The following is an 18,798-nucleotide window of genomic DNA, read 5'->3' as shown; positions in this document are numbered from 1 at the left end:
GAGGAGAGATAAATTAAAGGTGTAAGCACCTTAATTAGGTTAGAGTCCTGGAAATATTTTAGATCTATTTCTCACTCTCATTTATATACTTTTTTCAAACACCCATGGCATGAAAATGGTCTCTTCCCTGCTTACTTAGATAAACACACACCCCCTTTCTTGTTATTGTTTGTGACTCCTTATTGTCCACACCCAGGAATTCTTTCGGTCTCATTAATACAAAAGAAGGTCTTCTTTAGCCCGTCTTTTAAAACTGTCAGATAATTACACAGTTGCCTTTAGAGTTTAACTTGTCAAAGGAGTTTTCATTACTTTGTTCCTTTTGGGCAACTTCTCCTATTGTGTTCTTGGAACACTAAACAGAACCTATATTAACTGTCAGTTAATTATACACCATTTTTTCCTTCAGCTTTTACCAGTCAAAGGGGCAGGTAGGCTGCAATCCTATCATCTCAATCACTGTCTCTTAGCACAAAAGAATCAATAAAGATGAGTCACATAGTGTCACCTAGTGTCTGATACTCAAAGCCACCCATTCCTAATTGCCTTTAGAGATGAATGATAATGAAAACTTTGAAGTGATAATCAGTCTAATGAGTGGTCTTGCTGAGAGGGCAGATCATGTGTCAGTAGAGTTTGCAGATGCTTACAGGCAAACAAAGCCCACTTTCCTTTAAGAGCCGAGAGGACCCTGGCAAGTCTGGTACCCAGAGGCCTGCACAATGGCAGAGACTGGCCCACAGCAGGACACTGCAGCCTGCTGATTGCAACTGCCTCCATCCATCTTACTCTTTGCCTTTTAATCAGCCCAGTCAGAACAAGCCCTCTTGGATCTTATAGTGGCAGCTTAACACTGGATGCTTTCGTCAGAACTATTTACTTGATAACTCATTCCTTCTGTTTGGAAAGCTTTTGATTTAAGCAATTATTGGACTTGGTGGGCAATGGGTGTGGAGCCTAATTAACATTGGTGTCATTAAATGTAGCAGCAGAGCAGGGCAGCCATGCAACAATAGTGGAGACAATAAAAGGTAATTCGGACAGCAGCGAAAACCAACATCAGCACCAAAAACAAAGGCTATGTTTGGTTTGCTAATAAGAGGCTGAGGGGGGTTGCATCACAGTGTTTGAGATCTGTCTTCAGTGGATCATAACTTTATCTTTACTAATGTTTTAGGTTTTATGGATGTGAAACTAGAATACAAAAAAAAAGTAAATGTTTAAAAGTTTTATTTGGAGTTCCTTTATCTTTAGATGTCATTACCTTTATATGTTACTGAAACAGGAGGGCACTAGCCCACACCGAAACAGAGATGGCCCCATCACAAGCCTAGATAAGGTATCTGCTTTGAGTCTGGGCACTGTTAAGAGCAGCAGTGTGGGAGACAGAAAGATCTGACCATGGAACAAAATCTACCTTACTCTTGTACAGCTGCCATTCATTTTGATGGGGTTCCCATGAGAGAATTATATTCCCAATGTTAATTACGGAAAGAGGGAGAGCATTTCAATTCATCAAAACATCTTGGGGTGGTCTTAGAGTTTATGCCATCAATTCATCATGAACTAAGGTAAGGTTGAGAAAAGCTTGAGCAACTTTACTCAGAAGGCCCACTAAGTTAAATGGGACTCACTTCCTTTCAGCCTAACAGTTATGCTGGGTCTTATGACCTTTTTAAAGGAAGGCACTTCTTAGCCCAGTTCCATGTGGAATGCATTCTTGATAATGGCTCTACCATTCATCCATTAGGGGAAGGAATGTCATGTATTATTTCTTATGGTTTTCTGTTCAGCCTTCTAACTGACTGACGCTGTAAACACCACTGAATTTCTTCAACTGCAGGTGATGAAACCAGTGGTGTCATAGCCAGGGGCTTGCTGGAAAAAGTCCACTTGAGCCATAATATCAATGTTGAGCTGATGGGATTAATCAGTTCATGTTAACACAGTGATTATCATAAAGCAAAGAGGGAACATTTCAAAAGAGTAATCCAGTCTGAGAGAGTGAAGCAAAATCATTTGGGCTTCCAGAGAGGTCATGGTTGAATTATCACAAAACTTTCTTTATTCAGAACAGATGCTTATTATGATTAATTTAGTGTGAAAAGTGAACTGAAATGCATATAAAAGACATTGTCTCCTCAATTATGTAATAAGACACCTCATTATATCCACCAAAGCTGATTGTATTTTCCTAGGGGCTGTATAACTACAGTTTGCCAAAATCCTCTCAGTCTTCTTCCAGTATTTTAGATGAAGTATCATACTTCAGAGGGTAACGCCAAGTGACCTGTAGCAAAAGAATTCAAATAAACATTAATTTAAATGAAAAAATACATTTCTTACTCTGTTATGTATATTCTTCTAATATGGAATGTTAACGTTGCTACACATGTATGAAGACATCTATGTCTGTCAAAAGCAATAGTTCATTTTGCTTTCTGTTTTTGTAGACTATATAAGCAAATAGCAACCAACAAACAAATGCAAAGCATTTTCTTATTCGTTTTACAGAATGTATGCAGTACTATCAGTGCTAAGCATTTTAGAAGTGCAATTAAATAAAATTACAATCAGCTTCTTTGTATGCTTCTCAGGCCACAACTAGACATTGTAAGAGGCATGTGGCTGCCACCAAAAACAGCAGACTATTGTCCAGCAATACAAAACATATGACATGATGTTACTGCTCTGTGAGCTTCCCTGCCTCCAAAAGATGCAGCCAATGAAGTGGAGTGTAGATGTTTTGTATTATGAGACCTTACTGGGAGAGAAAGGAGATGTAATGCTTTTTTCAGTGGCAGCCACATGTTTCTTGTAATGTCTAGTCCCAGGCTCCAGATGCAATTCTATTTGTAAAAATAAGTTTTAAAGCAATTTTACTTTCCTTTGAGAAACACTTCAGTACCTGAATATCTGCCATAATCAGAGGGCTCAAATGCTCTGCCATTAGGGAATGTATGAAATATGTCCAGGCTTTTGTGAAAGTTGGCCAAATAGCCTTTGCCTGTTTTTTTGTTTTGGTTTTTTAAATGTTCACTTACTTTTTCTTTTAGCTCCCCCTAGTGACTTCACAAATGTACTGATGTTTTCTTTTCAGCTTTATTCAATTAATTCAGGGATAAGCAGTTTGGAGAAGCCCTCCTCCCCCTAACACTTTTGTACGGCTTGTGAACTTTTGAAAGAATCCTGGGAATTCCAGCTTTTATTTAAAGAAAGTAAAGGCACAATCCACCACAAAGTTCTCCTGTACAGGGAAAGTGCTCTGGAGTTCCACTTCCGAGGTAACAATGAGGGCTTTTTTTTTTCTGAGGCAAGTTGCTGACTGGGGCAGTGGGGGAGTGGAGAGATTTCTCTGGTGCTTCAGTTTGGTACAGGGATAAACTTTCTGATCGATCTATCTATCTAAAGATTCATACAGTAGGTTTTCTTCCCACTACTGAAGGAAATTTACATCATAAAGAAGCTGAGATTTCCATGGACTGTTGAGTATAAAATAGGAACATCACCTCTGTCCTGGTATATACACTTTAATATATACTTACTAACATTTGCTTTACATGTTTAAATATTTGCTTATCAATAAGAAATTGCTAGTTTGTGAGATGTTTTGTGTGGACAAGTTCTGCTAAAACATCTTTGATGTGGGTCCCATGCATGCAAGATGTGAACTTGCATATTATGATAAATCGGTGCCTGAACATGAAGGATTTGAAGATCATATAAAGGAAAATTAAATGTAGAAGTTTTTTTTATCTTAACAGATTTAATCAGTTTTGAATGTACTGATTAAACTAGTATACAAAATTTGGTATGAGCACAGGGCAGAAGTAGAAACGTTAATCTTTTCTTTGTACTTGTATTATAGTTACTATGGATGTGTAAAACTATTTGAGCTTGATTTGTATGGGACCAGTAGAAAAACTATTACTTTTATTACATGTATTATAGCATAAGCATTTGTGAAATAAAGTCTATTTCTTCAGGTGCATGAGGTGGGGAGAGACATGCTGTAAGATTGCACTGTAAGATGTGCAAGTCATGACTAACATTCAGATAATCAAAGGAGAACTGGAGTATATGAGAACTCTGAATTTTAGGATCCTGTTGCTATAATACAAATAGGGAGAAATTGTTGATTTCAATGCAGTAGTGCAGCTAGGTAATCTTAGTCTCTGGACTTAATGGTCTTATGCTCCTCTCCCACCTTTAGATGGCCATGCATATTACTTCAGCTGTGAAGCACACAGTGAATGTTTCTCTACTCCACCCCCACCCCTCCCACATTCTATGCTTTACAACTGCTTCTACTTTCTACAACTGATATGTTTCGGCCAAAAATAAAAACCCACCCGGATTTTTTTTTTAAGGTAATACTCTGAGCATGTGCACTTTCGCAATTTAAACCCACTTAAATCAAACCACCATCTTGACTGCAGGACTGTTCGCCACTGCCCTGATCACCTGCCACTCTCTGAGTGGTCATCTGGGGGCTCCCTGGGCTGCAGGGCCCTGGACTTTGGCCCTGAGGGCCAGCCATCGCTGCACCACTCTTACAAAGGCTAGAGCAGAGATGGGATGGAACCCCTATTAACTCATCTTTAGTACATCAGGCTTAATAGGAGTTACACCCTATTTCTGCTCTAGCCTTTGTAACCAACAGAGTTACAAAGTAACTCTGTTTGTATTGTATTGTACTGTTTGTATTGCAGTGACAGGATCCTAAAAATCAGATTTATCTGTTAGTAATAACTCCACATCATTACTTCACAGCTGGAGTGCTTAATTGTACCGGCCAAGAATGTGAAAAGCAAGCGGATATTAGAGGGTTGGAATACTGCATTTCTTTTAGAGGAAAGGATCCAATGGCAACGGTACCCTGGCTGGCATTCTTCCTTTTAAGTTCAACACCAGTTATTAGGCAAGTGTTAAAAGCAGTTAGTAAGTCTTAGACTGCAACTAACTGAACTAAGATCGCAAATTAGATTGAAAAACTGATTAGCAGAAAAGTTGATTATTCTATTCATTGAACGAAACAGAAGAACTAATAGAAGATTTGTAAATTCCCCAAAAGTGGCATTATGGAGGCACCATTGCCTGTGCTGTGCACAATAATCCCACTATGTTTCTTCACAGATTTTACTGGCTTTCATAGTGCTGGGAAATAAAACTTTGCAACACATCTTTGACCAGGGATGATAGCAGGATAAAAGATGCCTATCCCTTGCTTTTGTTTTCATTCACAATAGGGGTGGATGGGTTTTCCCAATTTCATTTTGAAAGCCTCCTGCACTTTAGCTGTGCCTGGCGTCCTACTCTGCCAATCTTCCCATTGTTCACAGAGAATTAATCTATTATTAATTTTTGAATTTGCACAGGCAGAGTTTTATCTTGCTGCAGTTTTTTCAGATCATTGTGGGTATTCCTCCTTCATCTAAGGCTTAGATTCTAAGCCAAGTCATTTAAATGACTGTGCTCATTTAAACATTATTTTAATGCCATAAAAACAAGGGTCATGCTTTCACTGCACCTGTCTTTTATTTAATTTAAATGCATTTTTGAAATTAGAAAATGTATCTTCTGCATTTGGAAAACTCAGGACAAGGAGAAGGGTTCTAGCCTAGACATTTTCAGCGATACAAGCACCTCAATCCAGAAAAAGGGATATTAGAATGTGCATTCAAGCACAACTTACACTGAAAGCCCTGCCCTGAAGTTTTAAAATGAAAAGACAATACTTTCAAATTTGAACGGTGCTGCCAATTTACAAGCAAAAGAGCAAGTGCAGTGAGAGACACTGGGGCCAATCTTCATGGCAATGCATTGAGATGCATTTTCAGCTTCTATCTGCTTTTTCCTGAAATCAGCTTAGCTCCATCAGGGCAAGCAAGAAAAAGCAGACTATACACCACCCAAACAAGCCGCTTTCACAGGTCACACTGCACTTTTATCCGACTTATTTTATCTGCCTTATTGGGTAATTTGGGCAGAGTCCTGCCAGTAGAAATGATGTCATCAACCACCTGTGAGAGGCACGCTATCCACCTCCCTTGCTCCCTGGGCGCATCCAGAAAAAGCAACAGAGCATTCTGACCCCAAAATCTCCTACATTCCCACCTAGTGTAAGTGTGTCACCAAGAGATCTACTCGTCTGCCTTCTTTCTGCATAGAAACAAGACTTGCACAGCTAAGTAGAGCCATACCATGATTTCACCCACGCAGAATAGCTCTAAATCACTATATCGCTATAGCACTATACTGGTATAGCGATATAGCGATTTAGAGCTATTCCATGTGTGTGAAATTGCTATCGCGGGGCTTCAGAACTGTGAATTTGGTTATCTTTAGGGTTTCATTTTGTACACTTGGGCTTCAATGTTTCCTTTTTCTCCACCTTTGTTCTTCGCCTTCTTAAGCCCCTGAAACAAAAAGGTGGTGGAATAGAGAAAGGACCAGAGGCCCTGAACCCCCAAAGCACACTGTAATGCGACACTGTAGTAGTGTGATTTCAACGTTGTGCTATGGCTTAACAGCAATTTACTGGTTCAGCGCTTTCAGGAAATTTGGGGGGATTCAGCTAGGAAAGACTGCAAGATAGAAGGGAACAGCAGAGAAGAGAGCTGCAGGAGAAAGCCCCACTGGCCTTGATCCCCAAAGGGCACACCACAGCCCAGGAAAGAGCAAATGGAAAGGGGGAATGCAGCCAGCAAGTTCCCAGTAACAAGAAGCTGTAACTGAGCAATTTTGATATGGCAGCATGTCACAACAGCGATTTAATTATTTTCTGGGATTTTGGAGGATTACAGGGTTAAAAAAAAAAAGATCAACCAGTTGGGAGAGATAGTTTAAGGAAGATGCAGAGAATGAAGCCTCCAAAGTGAGCTACCAGAGGTGTGATATAGTGAGATAGTGGGGGGGGGGGGGAGAGTAAAAGGGTTGTTACTTTGAAGCTGCGCTATCTCAGGACTGCGGTCTACTACTGAAGAAAGATGTCAAGTACAGTGAATGGCAAAGCAGAGAGCACTACTGAGAGGCAGAAACACCAGTAAGGCAATAACTACTGTGGGGCAAGGAACCAGACCTGTCTTCTCCACACGCTACTAAGAAATGGCAGTAAATCCAAAGAATAGTGGAAAAAGTGAGGGCACCATCCTTTGACCTACATCATAGCCAGGTGAAAGACACATTGCTGGCACGCCCATAAGGCCGGATTTAATCCAGAGGAATGAGGCACACTGCAGATGAATTGCTTGGGAGCCACAGCAGTAAAACTACTCTATGAAAATGCAGAGTTTACAGAGGCAAGCAGGGGCATTGCTGCGGATTGGTGACATCATCATGTGTTGCAAATGACCTCAAACTGCTTCCCCTCCGTACTTAATCACACATGTAGATCAGCCCCAGGACACCTTTTGGAAGTGAAGCACATTATTAGAAAAATAATGAGCACGCAATCATGCTTAATGTATTATTTTACTTACTAAAATAGTGGAAATCTCTTCTAATACTTGCTATATTTGTTTGTATACTTATGAATGAATAAATAAAAAATTATAAAATAAATAATCTCATGCATTAAGAGGTAAGTGAGCATGCATAGCAGAGTCTAGGAATTCTTGGAATCCAAGGTAGAAGAATGCTGGAAAGCAAATGCTTGACCTCTATGGCAGGTCAAGATAAATTGGAATTGCTAAATCAGGGGGACGGATTTGGGAGCAGGAAAATGTATAACATAGTCCTATGCATGTTTAATCAGAGTCCCATTGTATTCAGTGTGCTTTTTCCCAGGAAAATGTGTATAGGACTGCAGCCTTAAAAGCATGGCTAGCCCACAGCCAATATATTCCTGAACCAAACCAAGTCTGCACAAGTTGTGAATCACCAAACCAAATAAAGCCTACTAGTTCTATATTATGCTTGTTTTTGCAATCCCAGACAGCTTCTGACAAGCTGCCATACATGGTTTGTGGGCTGTATTCAGCTTGGTGGGTCACAAGTTGTGCAGACCTGATCAAAACCCATACATTGTGTGTGAATAAAATAACTGCAAATTTCTCCATGGCTTTTTTTTTTTTTTAAAGGAATGAGGCACACTTCTCTTCAAGAAGAAAAGGGTCTGTGCTGTGTCAACTGTAAAAAGCAGTAGCCCAGATAGTATGGTTTTAAAGATATCTTTCCTGGTTCTCTATTTTTATTTATTCGCAGGTGTAGGATGAAATTCAAAAGGCTGACTATGGACCCCTAATTGAAAATGTGCTATCTTCCAGTGTTCATTATCCTAAAGCCATATGAAGTTATCACCTGTTTCATCCAATTTTTGGCTTCCCTTTTGATCTGTCCCGTCTGTTTGTTTCATCATCACCGGCATTTACAATATAATTTGACCTGTGTGCAATCTAACCCTCTCACCACTTCCTAGGTCTGTACGCCTGCTCTCACATTTCATCTTTTTTCATGTTGCTTTTTCTTTACTTCTATCACAGCCATCAACCTACAAAAGGCCATCTAGTCTTGTGAAATCCAAGATATCACTAGTTGTGTTTAAAAAAAAATGAAGGGAGAGGGCAAAACATTCTTGCATGGAATAGACAAGGGAAGTCCTTTGTGTTGTTAGAAGAGAATATGGCATGTGTTTTGGTGAAACCCAGACTGCTTTGCTAGTGAGTTCAATCCCGGTATTGGGAAAAAGAAGATTGTTGTTTTTTAATGCTGGTTTTTTTTCAGTTGTTGGTCACTCTAGCGAGATTGCCAGAATTTAGAGTTTCCGTAATTACATTTGCTGTTGATGTTTAACTTATTTTAGTCTTGGAAACTGACATCCTTGTCTGATTTTTATTCAGACAAAGCCTTCCCTGAAGGCATATAGAGAACCTGCACATAAAGAGTTTGGCCTTTGAACACTTTTTCTTTTTCCACATTGAAAGCCAAATATACAAAAAGTTCATGATCACTTATATCAGAACAGCAGGGCTCAAGTCCATTGTCCCATCAGTTCAACATGCCAACCAAAATTTTCACCCTCCAATGCAATTATGGGAAATAGTCTTAAAACACTACATAGTTATGTCGGCAAGCTAAGTAGGTCACAATCTGGTCAGTCCTGGGTGTCCCACAGAAGGTGCTCTGACCTTCCCAAAGGAAGGGCAGGATATAAGAACGTAAAATATTAAGAAGTGAATCATGCTTAACCCAGGATGTAGTTTTCTTTTTCCAGTGGTTAATTTCTTCTAAGTTATCACACAATCCCTCCCCACCCAATGCATAAATCAGATTTTATTAAGGTTGGATGTGTGAATTTTCATGCAAGGGCCTGAAAGCAAGGGGGGGGGGAGATATTGAATGAAAAGCAGGAATAACGCATAATCATTAATACCATTTTATTTGTCTCAGAGACTCTCAAGACATGGGACCTGCTCCATCGGCTTGCCTGAGCGACCAACTGCCATTTGGCTCCTCCTTTCCCTCAACTATCATCTAGCAGCTGGCAGTAGGAAGAGATGAGCCACAGGGGCCCACTCCACTGGCTCTGTGAGAGGCCAGCTGCCCTTGGTTCTTCTTCTCACTCAACTGTCATCTTACAGCAACCACTGCACCTGACTGCAGCAGAGGGAGGAATGGGAACTGGGGCCGAGTCCATTGGCTTGGTCAAGAGACCAGCTGCCTTTGGTGCCTGAATTTATTTTCCTCTTCCTTTTTTCCTTTTGCATTGTACCTTTTAGACTGTAAGTCTGCAGGCAGCGACAGTTTGTTTTTAATCCATGTACAGCGCTTAGAGAGCAATCCTGTGGTCCCAGGTGAGTGTCACAGGGACACAGGTTGGCTCAGAAAACCTCTTCTGAGGTCAGAGACAGCACTCCGACCTCAGAAGGGGGAGTCGGAGATCCGCCCCACCCCCCACAGCAGGCATGGAGAGAACTGCACTGGCTGCCTCTTTGACGTCAGAAAATTGACGGTAGAGAGGGGGGAAAGGGGCCTTTCCAGTGGGCAGGGAGGGGAGGAGACCTGAGAGGCTAGGATATAATTTATCCTAAGCCTCCTCCAGCCTCCTTCCCTTCCCCTCTGAAGCATCCTCACTAGATGGGCTGAAAAGTCCATCTAGCGAAAAAATCAAAGATTGAAGGGTGGGGAGGCAAAAATTGCCTCCGGTGCTCCTCCTGCCCTGCTGACTTCAGCCCAGCAGAGCACAGGAATCCCAGAAGCCTCGGAGTTCTGGAACTTCTGGGCAGTGAGGGCACAGTCTGTAGGATTGTGCCCTTCGTAAAGGTTAAGTGTTGTAGAACTTATTTTTAATAATAATAACAACATGCACGTTCTGTTTACCACAAAAAACATTTTTAAAAATAAAAAACCCTGTAAAGGTTTTGTATGGAAACCTTCTAAGAAACACAGTATGCAAGCCCCATTGAAATCAATCAGAACTCTTATGCAGCTCACATTCATTTCAGTAGGGATGAAGTGAGTCGTTTGCCAGATACTTACTACCAAGGTAACCAAAGATCTTTTTTCCTGCATGCTCTGCACATATTTTCAGGGAGCTTGATTAGCACAACGTTGGCCAATTTTCTCCTCAAATTTAAAGAGGATTTCTTTTTCACATCCATAAAGTTACTGAGTTTATTTTGAATGTGGGCCAATGAATGTGTCTGATATTGCTTAGTCAAACAACCCAACAATTTTCAAATATGACTTCCTTTGTTGACATGGCTTGATTACAAGTGAGCAGTATAAGCAAACTGCCTCTAAAGATAGTTTAACATTAGAACTCTACACATGCAAGCTGCTCTTCTTCGCAGGCCAGAAAAGTATGGAACAAATAAAATATACTGGATATAATTTTATTACAGAATGAGGCCAAGTTATGCTTGTTCCAGTAAGAACGTACAAAAGGAAAGCTACTTCAGCTGATCTGACTCATGACATTTGAACATCTGGGGTTGCCACTATAGTATTGTAGCACAGTTCTCTGGGGATACATATTATATGTTTAACTAAAGAATGTCGTTCTTTGTGGGTGTATGCCAGTTGTAGAAATATAGTCCAAACTGAAAATCTTAAATTTCAAGGTTAGCCCTTTTCTTTTTAGTCATTATAAAGGAAGCTATAGTATGTACTGCTGGAACCTCTCTCCTCAATACTAAGCTTTAAACTTTCAAAACAAGGTACCTGTAGAAGTGCAAATTACCCCTGAGTAAATGCAGTTACTGTACACAGGAAGCTAAGATCAAGTTCAAATGCATCTGGGCAGCAGTTTTAAGAAGTACTTTTTAAAACTGTTACAGTCTTCAAAGCTATTATCTCTGTGGGGGTGGGTAGACCATTTCAGTAGTCTCCTCTGTAGACTCTTTTAACCCCCCCCCCCAAAAAAACCCCATTCTTTTCTTCCAGACTACCTGCTTAGTGTATTTCTACTTGATGAGACAAGGGAGACATAATTTTAGCATTTTATTATCTGCCATTAAAATCTGCAGTAGTGTTCTGGTTGCAAATGTTAAAGCTGCATATGATTATTTGCAGTAAATGAAAGTAAAATGCATGATCCTACACATTATGACTGGATACCAGTTAGATGAATCTCACAACTGTTTTGTAAGTTGTGACTAAAAGAGGAATGAATACATTCTCAAGGCAGAGATATGATACATGCCACACTACATGTTCATCTTTAAGATGTCACAGAACTCTTTGCTGTTCTTGTGAGAAGAAACTAACATGGCCATTCCTTTTGGAATGTGTAAGGTGGACCAGGGGAGTGCATCCCTGTTAGGTCTACTGCATCTCTTGGTGGTTTTCGATACTACCCCCGTAGTATCCTTTTTGAGCCACCTAGATGGGATGGTTATTTGAGGGACCATTTAAGGGTAGTTCCAATGTTCCCAGAAGGTAAGTGTGCTTCTAAATAAGGTCAGTGTGGAATTGGCATGTTTCCTTTGCTCACTTTTTATGGGGCATCTACACAAACACCATTATACTGTATTTTCAGTAAACCTGTTTCTTTAGGTTTATCTTATACCAGAGAAGTCCAATTTTTTTGAGAAGGTCAGAAGAATAGCGCAAGATGCACTCAGTGCTACTCTTCCATCTATTTAAAGAGGAGCGGTTGTGACGTATTGGGCAAGTGAACCTATCATAGTTCAGTACAGATTTATAATCTTTGCAGCGGATGTCATTTCATCGTGTTAGTTTTTTCAATCAATTCTTTAATTAGCACTAAAATACTTTTCTGCATATATTTTATACATATTTTAAAATACTAGCAAAATACTGCTTAAATGAGTGTTATAGAACTATAAACAAATGACTTTCTGGTCAATGCCATTTTAGCAATGTGGGTTTTTTCTTCTTCTAAAGAAACACTTCCAAGCTTCAAAGTCCCAAGCTGGGATGATTACTGTCAGGATCAGCCACAATGCCAGGGAAATTTATCTTCCTGGCCTTCATACTGGTACCTCTTGTGGGCCTACAGAATGGGAGAGAGGGGCCACGTTACTCTTCCAGGTCTCTCCCACACCAGTAGCCCATTAGCTCTTCCTAAACTGGCATAGCTATAAATACTTCCATGTCAAAAGTGGACTTTTGCAAGGGTAACAGCCAATCTCTGCCCTTGACTGAGCCTTGCTAGGAATTTCCTCCTGTTAGCTTATCTGTTCTGCTGCTGTCTCCCTGCCTATTTTCTCCTCTCCCGGTCAGCTCCTCCCTCCAGTTGCCTGTACTTGCTTACCCCCTTGTTCCAGAAACCGGTGAATGAATTTCTCAGTTCATATTGAGAATACATTCATTTCTTAACCCAATTCAGTGGAGTTAGGAAATGAAGGACCCTCCCCCCCCCAAGGGCACCCTTCCCATCATGCCCTTTTACTCACCTTCAGAAAAGGACAGTTTGCTGGCAACAGCTCCAAGGAGAGAGTGGGGAAGAAGGAGGGTTTTCTCTCTCCTTCTTCCTCCCTCTCCATTGCTTTGGATTCCTTGGAAGAGGAAAAAAGGCAGGATATAAATGTAATAATAAATAAAATAAATATGGGGACAATTAAAGAAAATAGCTGAAAAGAAAATCAGCCTAAAGGAATGAACAGCCTGTAACAGCCCCATAGTGTTGTATTTTAGAGTCAGGGAAGGAAACTGCTTCTGAATAAGGTGCTCTACAATATTGGCTCCTCAGGATGCAATCCTATGCATGCTGTTTGGGCAATGCTGGGAGTTGTAGGACTTTTTTTCTGTCTAAACACCCATAGGATTGCATCATAAATTTCTCTGCGCTTTAAGACCACTTACACCATCTCTTGATAAAGAAAATCTTGTTTCTTGTCAAGAAAAATTCCAAGGATCAATGAGTTATTAAGATCCTCAAAAAACTATTTCTTCCCTCAGCTCCTGATTTTTGTACCACTTAGCCTGATGAGTTCTGGAGAACCTGAAACTTTTCACACACTTGTTGCATTATAGTTGGTGCTAATAAAGGTATTCCCCAACTGTGGGCTTTGGATTCAAAATGCTTTCTCCATTTTTGCTTCAGAAAATAATACTTTCCGGAGCAAAAATAGAATTAAGCATACTTCAACAACACTCTACCATCCAGCTTCCATGGCATAGTTGTAAGGACCTTCAAAGAGGGGATGAGAAAGGTTGTTAATGGGAGTTTAGAGATGAGGCTGGCCTGATTTGTTCTGAAATACAGAACCACACCGCAAACCATCACAGGCAAGAGTCCAGCCCAGTTATTGATGGGAAAGTCAATAAGGCCCAGATTTTAATATGGAGAGAAAAATGCAGAAGAAACAGGCCCTACAAAAGAGCCATGATGATCAAACACAAACACTTGATATCATATCCACACCAACGTTTTCAGTACCAGCCAACCTATCTGAATTACAGGTAGAACTGAAGGACAAACAAGGCCTTTACCTTCAAAATGTGTGGGCAGGCAACCACATCAGCATATGAACCGATGCACCTATGCCTGAGCCAGTGTTCAGGTTCGCATGATCCGAACCCCGGCAGCAAGGGCTGTTTGAAGGTTAAAAAACCCTCAGATAACCCATAGTCTGTTGTAGGGTTATTTGATAATTGTTTAACCCTCAAACAACCCCTGCCAGCCAAGTTTGGATGACATGACATGGTGACCCCCTGTTGGGGGTTGAATATTCAAAATGGCCACTGGCACAGACAACAACCTGCTATGGCTTAAATATGTCAGGGTGGGCTATGGTGATCATGAGGACTGGCTCAGTGTGTAAGAATGAATGACCAGAATAATTAAGTCCTAAAAGTGTTACTGAGTTTTCCAAAGTAGAGACTTGAAGGAGTAGTCTAAGATGCCAGAGGTGGGAAACTGTTCTTCAGACTATAACAGGTTTTGAACTGCACTCCATTCCCGCAAACCACTGGGCCAGCCCATACCCCCAACATCACACCTCAGTGCTTCAAGTATAGGGGGCCAACAAAGGCTCCTTATCTTTTTGATGGCCCCCTTAGCTACTGTTTTTAGAAGGCTTCAGGGATGTGTGATTTGGAAATAGCCAGGGGCTGGGTCTTATGGATTTCAGTAATTTGAGCACTGCCTAACTTGCTCCAGCCTCTGGTCTCACCTGATCCAGGTACCAGAATTATTTTATTTCAAAAGTTGCAATCATAGTCCACTCACTGTCTCCCAGTTCAAATGGGATAACCCCATATACCTGAAGGGCTGAATGAGTCCTCCCATTGTGGTGGACTCCTGCAGAGATACTCCTTAAGATACAAGTTCTGGAGGCTTGTATCACTGAGAAGAAGGTAAAAGCCCCCACTATTCAGGGAAAGGGGATAAAGTGTGCAGTACTCAGCTATTAAAAAAAACTTTCAACAAAAATCTTGGGGGACCACCTCCCAAAGCAGTCATAAAATAAAAGTTAATGTCCTTTCATTGATAAGCAACCAGCTAATTGGTGTGAAATAGAGTAATAATTAAAAAAATAGATCTTTGTTTAATCTTTTAGTTAACCTAAGACTAGCAAGAGTGCTATCTTAGAAATAAATTATCTGGAACAAAACCTGGACAGTGAAAAGGCAAAATCCAGTTAATTCTCCAGCCTGGCTAGGGACTGCTGGGAGTTGGAGGTCATTTCTCTCTCTAAACATGCATAGGATTGCACCCTCAGCCTGTTATCTAAACCTAATCAATGGTTGGTCATAACTCTATTGAGGTAATGTTCCTGGTGTACAACAATAATCCTCCCCCACCCCTTTGTCAGCACAGTACCTTCCAAATACATGGGCTTTTAAATAGAGTGGTTGGTACCATCTTGAGTGATTCAATCAGATACTATTTTTTAAATAGTCTGTAACTCTAGTAAAATTATTAGCCATGATGTCTACTGGTAATCCGTAGTTTTTACTGAAAAAAAGTCTCTATTGTATATTAAAAAGACAGAAATAAATCATACTCAAATCTGAGCATCCGGTGACAAAACAAGTTCACAAATGCAATGTATTCTAGGTGAAATAAAAGTCAGAGAGGTGAAAATGCATGAGAACTTGATTCTATGAAAATACTTTGTATCATGCCAATACATCAATACCATACAAATACAAAACAGCAAAGTTGAAGTACAACATTTTCTCAAAAGTTTGAACTAATCTTAAATGGCATTGCCATCATTATATCCTTCAAGGTCAGATTCAAAGTGGTCTTCACCGACTTGGTTGTTAGTGTGAGTGTTGTAGATGGCATATTGCTGTGAACTTCAAATTGTTCTTCATAAAGATACATATGAGCACTACATTGTTGTACAATGCTTGCACAACGTAAGAACTTAAAAAGAGACATGCTGGAGCAGACCAAAGGCCTATGTAGTTCACACGGTGGCCAACCAGATGCCCGTGGGAAGCCTATAACAGGCCATGAATGCAACTGCATCCTCCCACACATATTCCTCAGAAACTGGCATACAGAGGCATACTACCTCTAATCTTAGAGGTATTATACAGCCATCAGGACTAGTAGCTATTGATAGCCTTATCCTCCATGAATTTGTGTAATCCTCTTATAAAGCTGTCCCAGTTGGTGGCCATCACTACATCTTGTGTTAGCAAATCCCATAGTTTAACTATGCATTGTGTGGAAAAAGCACTTCCTTAGATCTGTTCAGAATCTCCCAGCATTCCGTTTAATTAGATGACTACAGATTCTAGTAGAGTATCCTCTTTCTCCACACCATGCATAATTTTATATACCTCTATCATGTCCCTCCTTACTTGCCTTTTGATAAGCTAAAACGCTCTGAATATTGTAACCTCTCCATACATGGAAGTTGCTCCAGCCCATTAATCACACAGATCAGTACTCACTGTAGTTGCACTGTAGATTTGTATATGGGCATTATACAAATGCCCTTATACAAAGCTTTGGGCCATGCAATATCATATACTCACAAGATGGCACTGAGTCCAGTCTGGCCCAAAGCTTTATGTGTGTGTAGGATATTGGCAAGGTCGGTGCACCACACCAATAATAGTAAAAAATACATAGAAAATAATGAGGAACTCTGCACTCCAAATACCCCCCCCCCCATCACACACCAACACATCCAGGAGTGTGTCCCTTCTCAGACAGCACTGAGTCTTGTCTGGCCCAAACCTTTCTGCACGCACCGTGCACTGTTAAGCATGGCAGACCAAGGCAATAATACTGAAAATGCATAACAAAGAATAAGGAAGTGTGGTTCTGCATCCCAAATAAAGCTTTGGGCAACCCTAAATTATACACCCACATATCTAGCATACTCTACAAGGTGGCACTGAGTCCAATCCAGCCCAAAGCTTTCTGTACATACAGTATAGTGTTAAGTATGACACACTATGCCAATAATAGCCAAAATACATAGAAAATAATAAGGAACTGGAGCTCTACATCCCAAATAAAACTTTGGACCACCCCAAATCATACACGGTTTTGAAAGCTACTATTACAGATGGTTAATAATTTTACTTGGGTCACAGGCTATCAAAAAAGGCTACCTCGTGTATCCACTCTAGATGGTAACTGCCACCCCCTTTTTAGACCCCCGGCCCAGCGAGTAAATTCTTACTGAAAGAATAACGGTGGGGGTGCGAGGGGGAGGCGGCGGCGGCGGCGGGGGGAAGATACACGGGTTCGGCGGGGTTCCTCAGTGGTGTTTGCTTCCAGCAACACACCGAGGGTTCCAGGTCCCATCCACGACACGGGCTGACTTTTCTAGTTCTACGACGAGCGGAGAGGGCCTCTTCGAAACAGAGCGGGGGGGAGTAGGCGCCCAGAAAAACCCACCCCCCGCATCTCGAGAGGCATTTCTGCAGCAAGTGGGCTAGAGTCCACGAAAGCTTCTGCCGCAATAAGTCCGCCAACCTACGCCGTTTTGCTGCAACAGGCCGACACAGCAAATCCCCTGGAAAGGCAGCGTTCGAGTCCCAGGGAGGCGCAGAACCTTCGGCACGCGGCCTGGTTGTGCGGGGGAAGGCTTTCTGGTGGGACGCGACCCGCTGCCTGGCAGGAGAAGCATCTCCGCCTGCAGCCATGGCGGTGGACATCACGCTGCTCTTCAAAGCCAGCGTGAAGACGGTGAAGACCCGGAACAAGGCGCTGGGGGTCCCGCTGGGCGGCTGCGACAACTCCCGGGACGACGCTCTCTTGCTCAAGCGCGGTAGCAGCCCCCGGCCCAAAGGCGACTTCTCTGGCCGGGCCCGGGAAGTGGTGAGTGGGGGAGGAGGAGGAGGAGAGGAAGCGTGAGAACGTGGCTTGCCCCTGCCTTGCGCCTCACAGTCCGCGGCTGGAAACCCGTCCCGCTGCCTGCCGAGGTTGCCACCACAGTTGGCTAATGATAATGATAGATAGACTTCCACCTGAGCTGCTCGTGCAACTTTGAGAAGGGAAGCAGAAGGCTACTTGCTACCCCAGGCACGCTTTCGTGAAGCAACTCTCATTGAAATTAATGAGCGTTAGCTCCATTGAAATCAATACATCTACTTCTGAGGAAACATGCCTAGGATTGGGCTGCAGCCTTTTGGCCGGAAGCGCAGTTGAGCTCATTGGAGCTTATTTCTGAAGAAGTTTGCTTAGAATCGGGTTGCAATTCTAATGTTGTCTCCTTGGGAATAAATACTAGTGAATTCGTGATACTTAATGGTAGGTCCATGTTCAGAGGCAGCATGCACTGAATATTACAATTGGGGGACATACAGCAGTGGAAGCTGTTGCCTTATGTGGTACTTGTCATATTACCAAAAGGACGTGGTTGGTCACTGTTAGAAACAGAATACTGAGTTAGATAGACCTTCAGTTTGGCAGTGCAGGGCTTTTATTTTCTCATGACATTTCTGAGGAGATAGGATTGGGCTGCAAATCTGTGATCATAGGCAGACATACTTTGCAACAAATCCTATTGAAATCCATTCTGTTGAAATCCTTGAGAGGGTTAGAATCAAGATGTCTCTTTAGCCCCTAAAATGTTCAGATTCAGCAAAATGCTCAGTTGTTACAAAATCCCATAATCACAAGTTTTTAGAAAATTGTAACTAGAAAGATGAGATATATGATGAAGAATGTTGAGTTCATTGATTGTAGAGGTAGTGCTTGAGTTCTAAACAGATGTGCTGGGACTCAGGACTTCCTGGCAGGTTTTCATGCTGTCAGACTTCAAAAGCCTTTCCTCCTATCTCAGGTGTTGGCATGAATGTCTTTATTTACTTGTGAAGAAAGGGTGCTCTGTACATGCTTAAAGTGTCATTTTATATTCACATGACCATGGGCATTAAAAGGAGGTGTTGAAGTTAAGCTCAGGTAAGATCTGG

At 41.5% G+C, this 18,798-nt stretch overlaps 2 protein-coding genes across 7 annotated transcripts in view; one reads left to right on the top strand and one right to left on the bottom strand.

Moving 5' to 3' along the window:
- Positions 1 to 1,222: 1,222 nt before the first annotated feature.
- On the bottom strand, positions 1,223 to 17,573 carry LOC146344325 (uncharacterized). 4 transcript variants are annotated; one of them, XM_084857140.1, is made up of 3 exons: positions 17,361 to 17,573; positions 12,861 to 12,962; positions 2,038 to 2,290 (listed from the first exon to the last, which is right to left on the bottom strand). In XM_084857140.1, exons 1-3 carry the CDS (start codon positions 17,508 to 17,510, stop codon positions 2,231 to 2,233), a joined length of 312 nt encoding a protein of 103 aa, XP_084713266.1. In that variant the 5' UTR covers positions 17,511 to 17,573; the 3' UTR covers positions 2,038 to 2,230. The 4 variants fall into 4 exon arrangements, 1 of the variants encoding a protein (XP_084713266.1); XR_014792198.1 differs by lacking the exon at positions 2,038 to 2,290 and adding an exon at positions 10,821 to 12,457 and having other exon boundaries at positions 17,061 to 17,420; XR_014792196.1 differs by lacking the exon at positions 12,861 to 12,962 and having other exon boundaries at positions 1,223 to 2,290; positions 17,061 to 17,420.
- STX18 (syntaxin 18) overlaps positions 17,500 to 18,798 on the top strand; it is a 67,786-nt gene continuing 66,487 nt past the window's right edge. For all 3 annotated transcript variants that reach the window (XM_084857132.1, XM_084857133.1, XM_084857134.1), the window contains exon 1: positions 17,500 to 17,701. In XM_084857132.1, coding sequence (XP_084713258.1) covers positions 17,525 to 17,701 — 177 coding nt within the window. In that variant the 5' untranslated portion in view covers positions 17,500 to 17,524. The remainder of the gene's footprint in view (positions 17,702 to 18,798) is intronic.

The sequence above is a fragment of the Heloderma suspectum genome, chromosome 5, assembly GCF_057233095.1.
Source record: "Heloderma suspectum isolate Gila_16-S chromosome 5, 16-S_ref, whole genome shotgun sequence".
Lineage (NCBI taxonomy): Eukaryota > Metazoa > Chordata > Lepidosauria > Squamata > Helodermatidae > Heloderma > Heloderma suspectum.
This window is presented reverse-complemented; position numbering and strand designations above follow the sequence as displayed.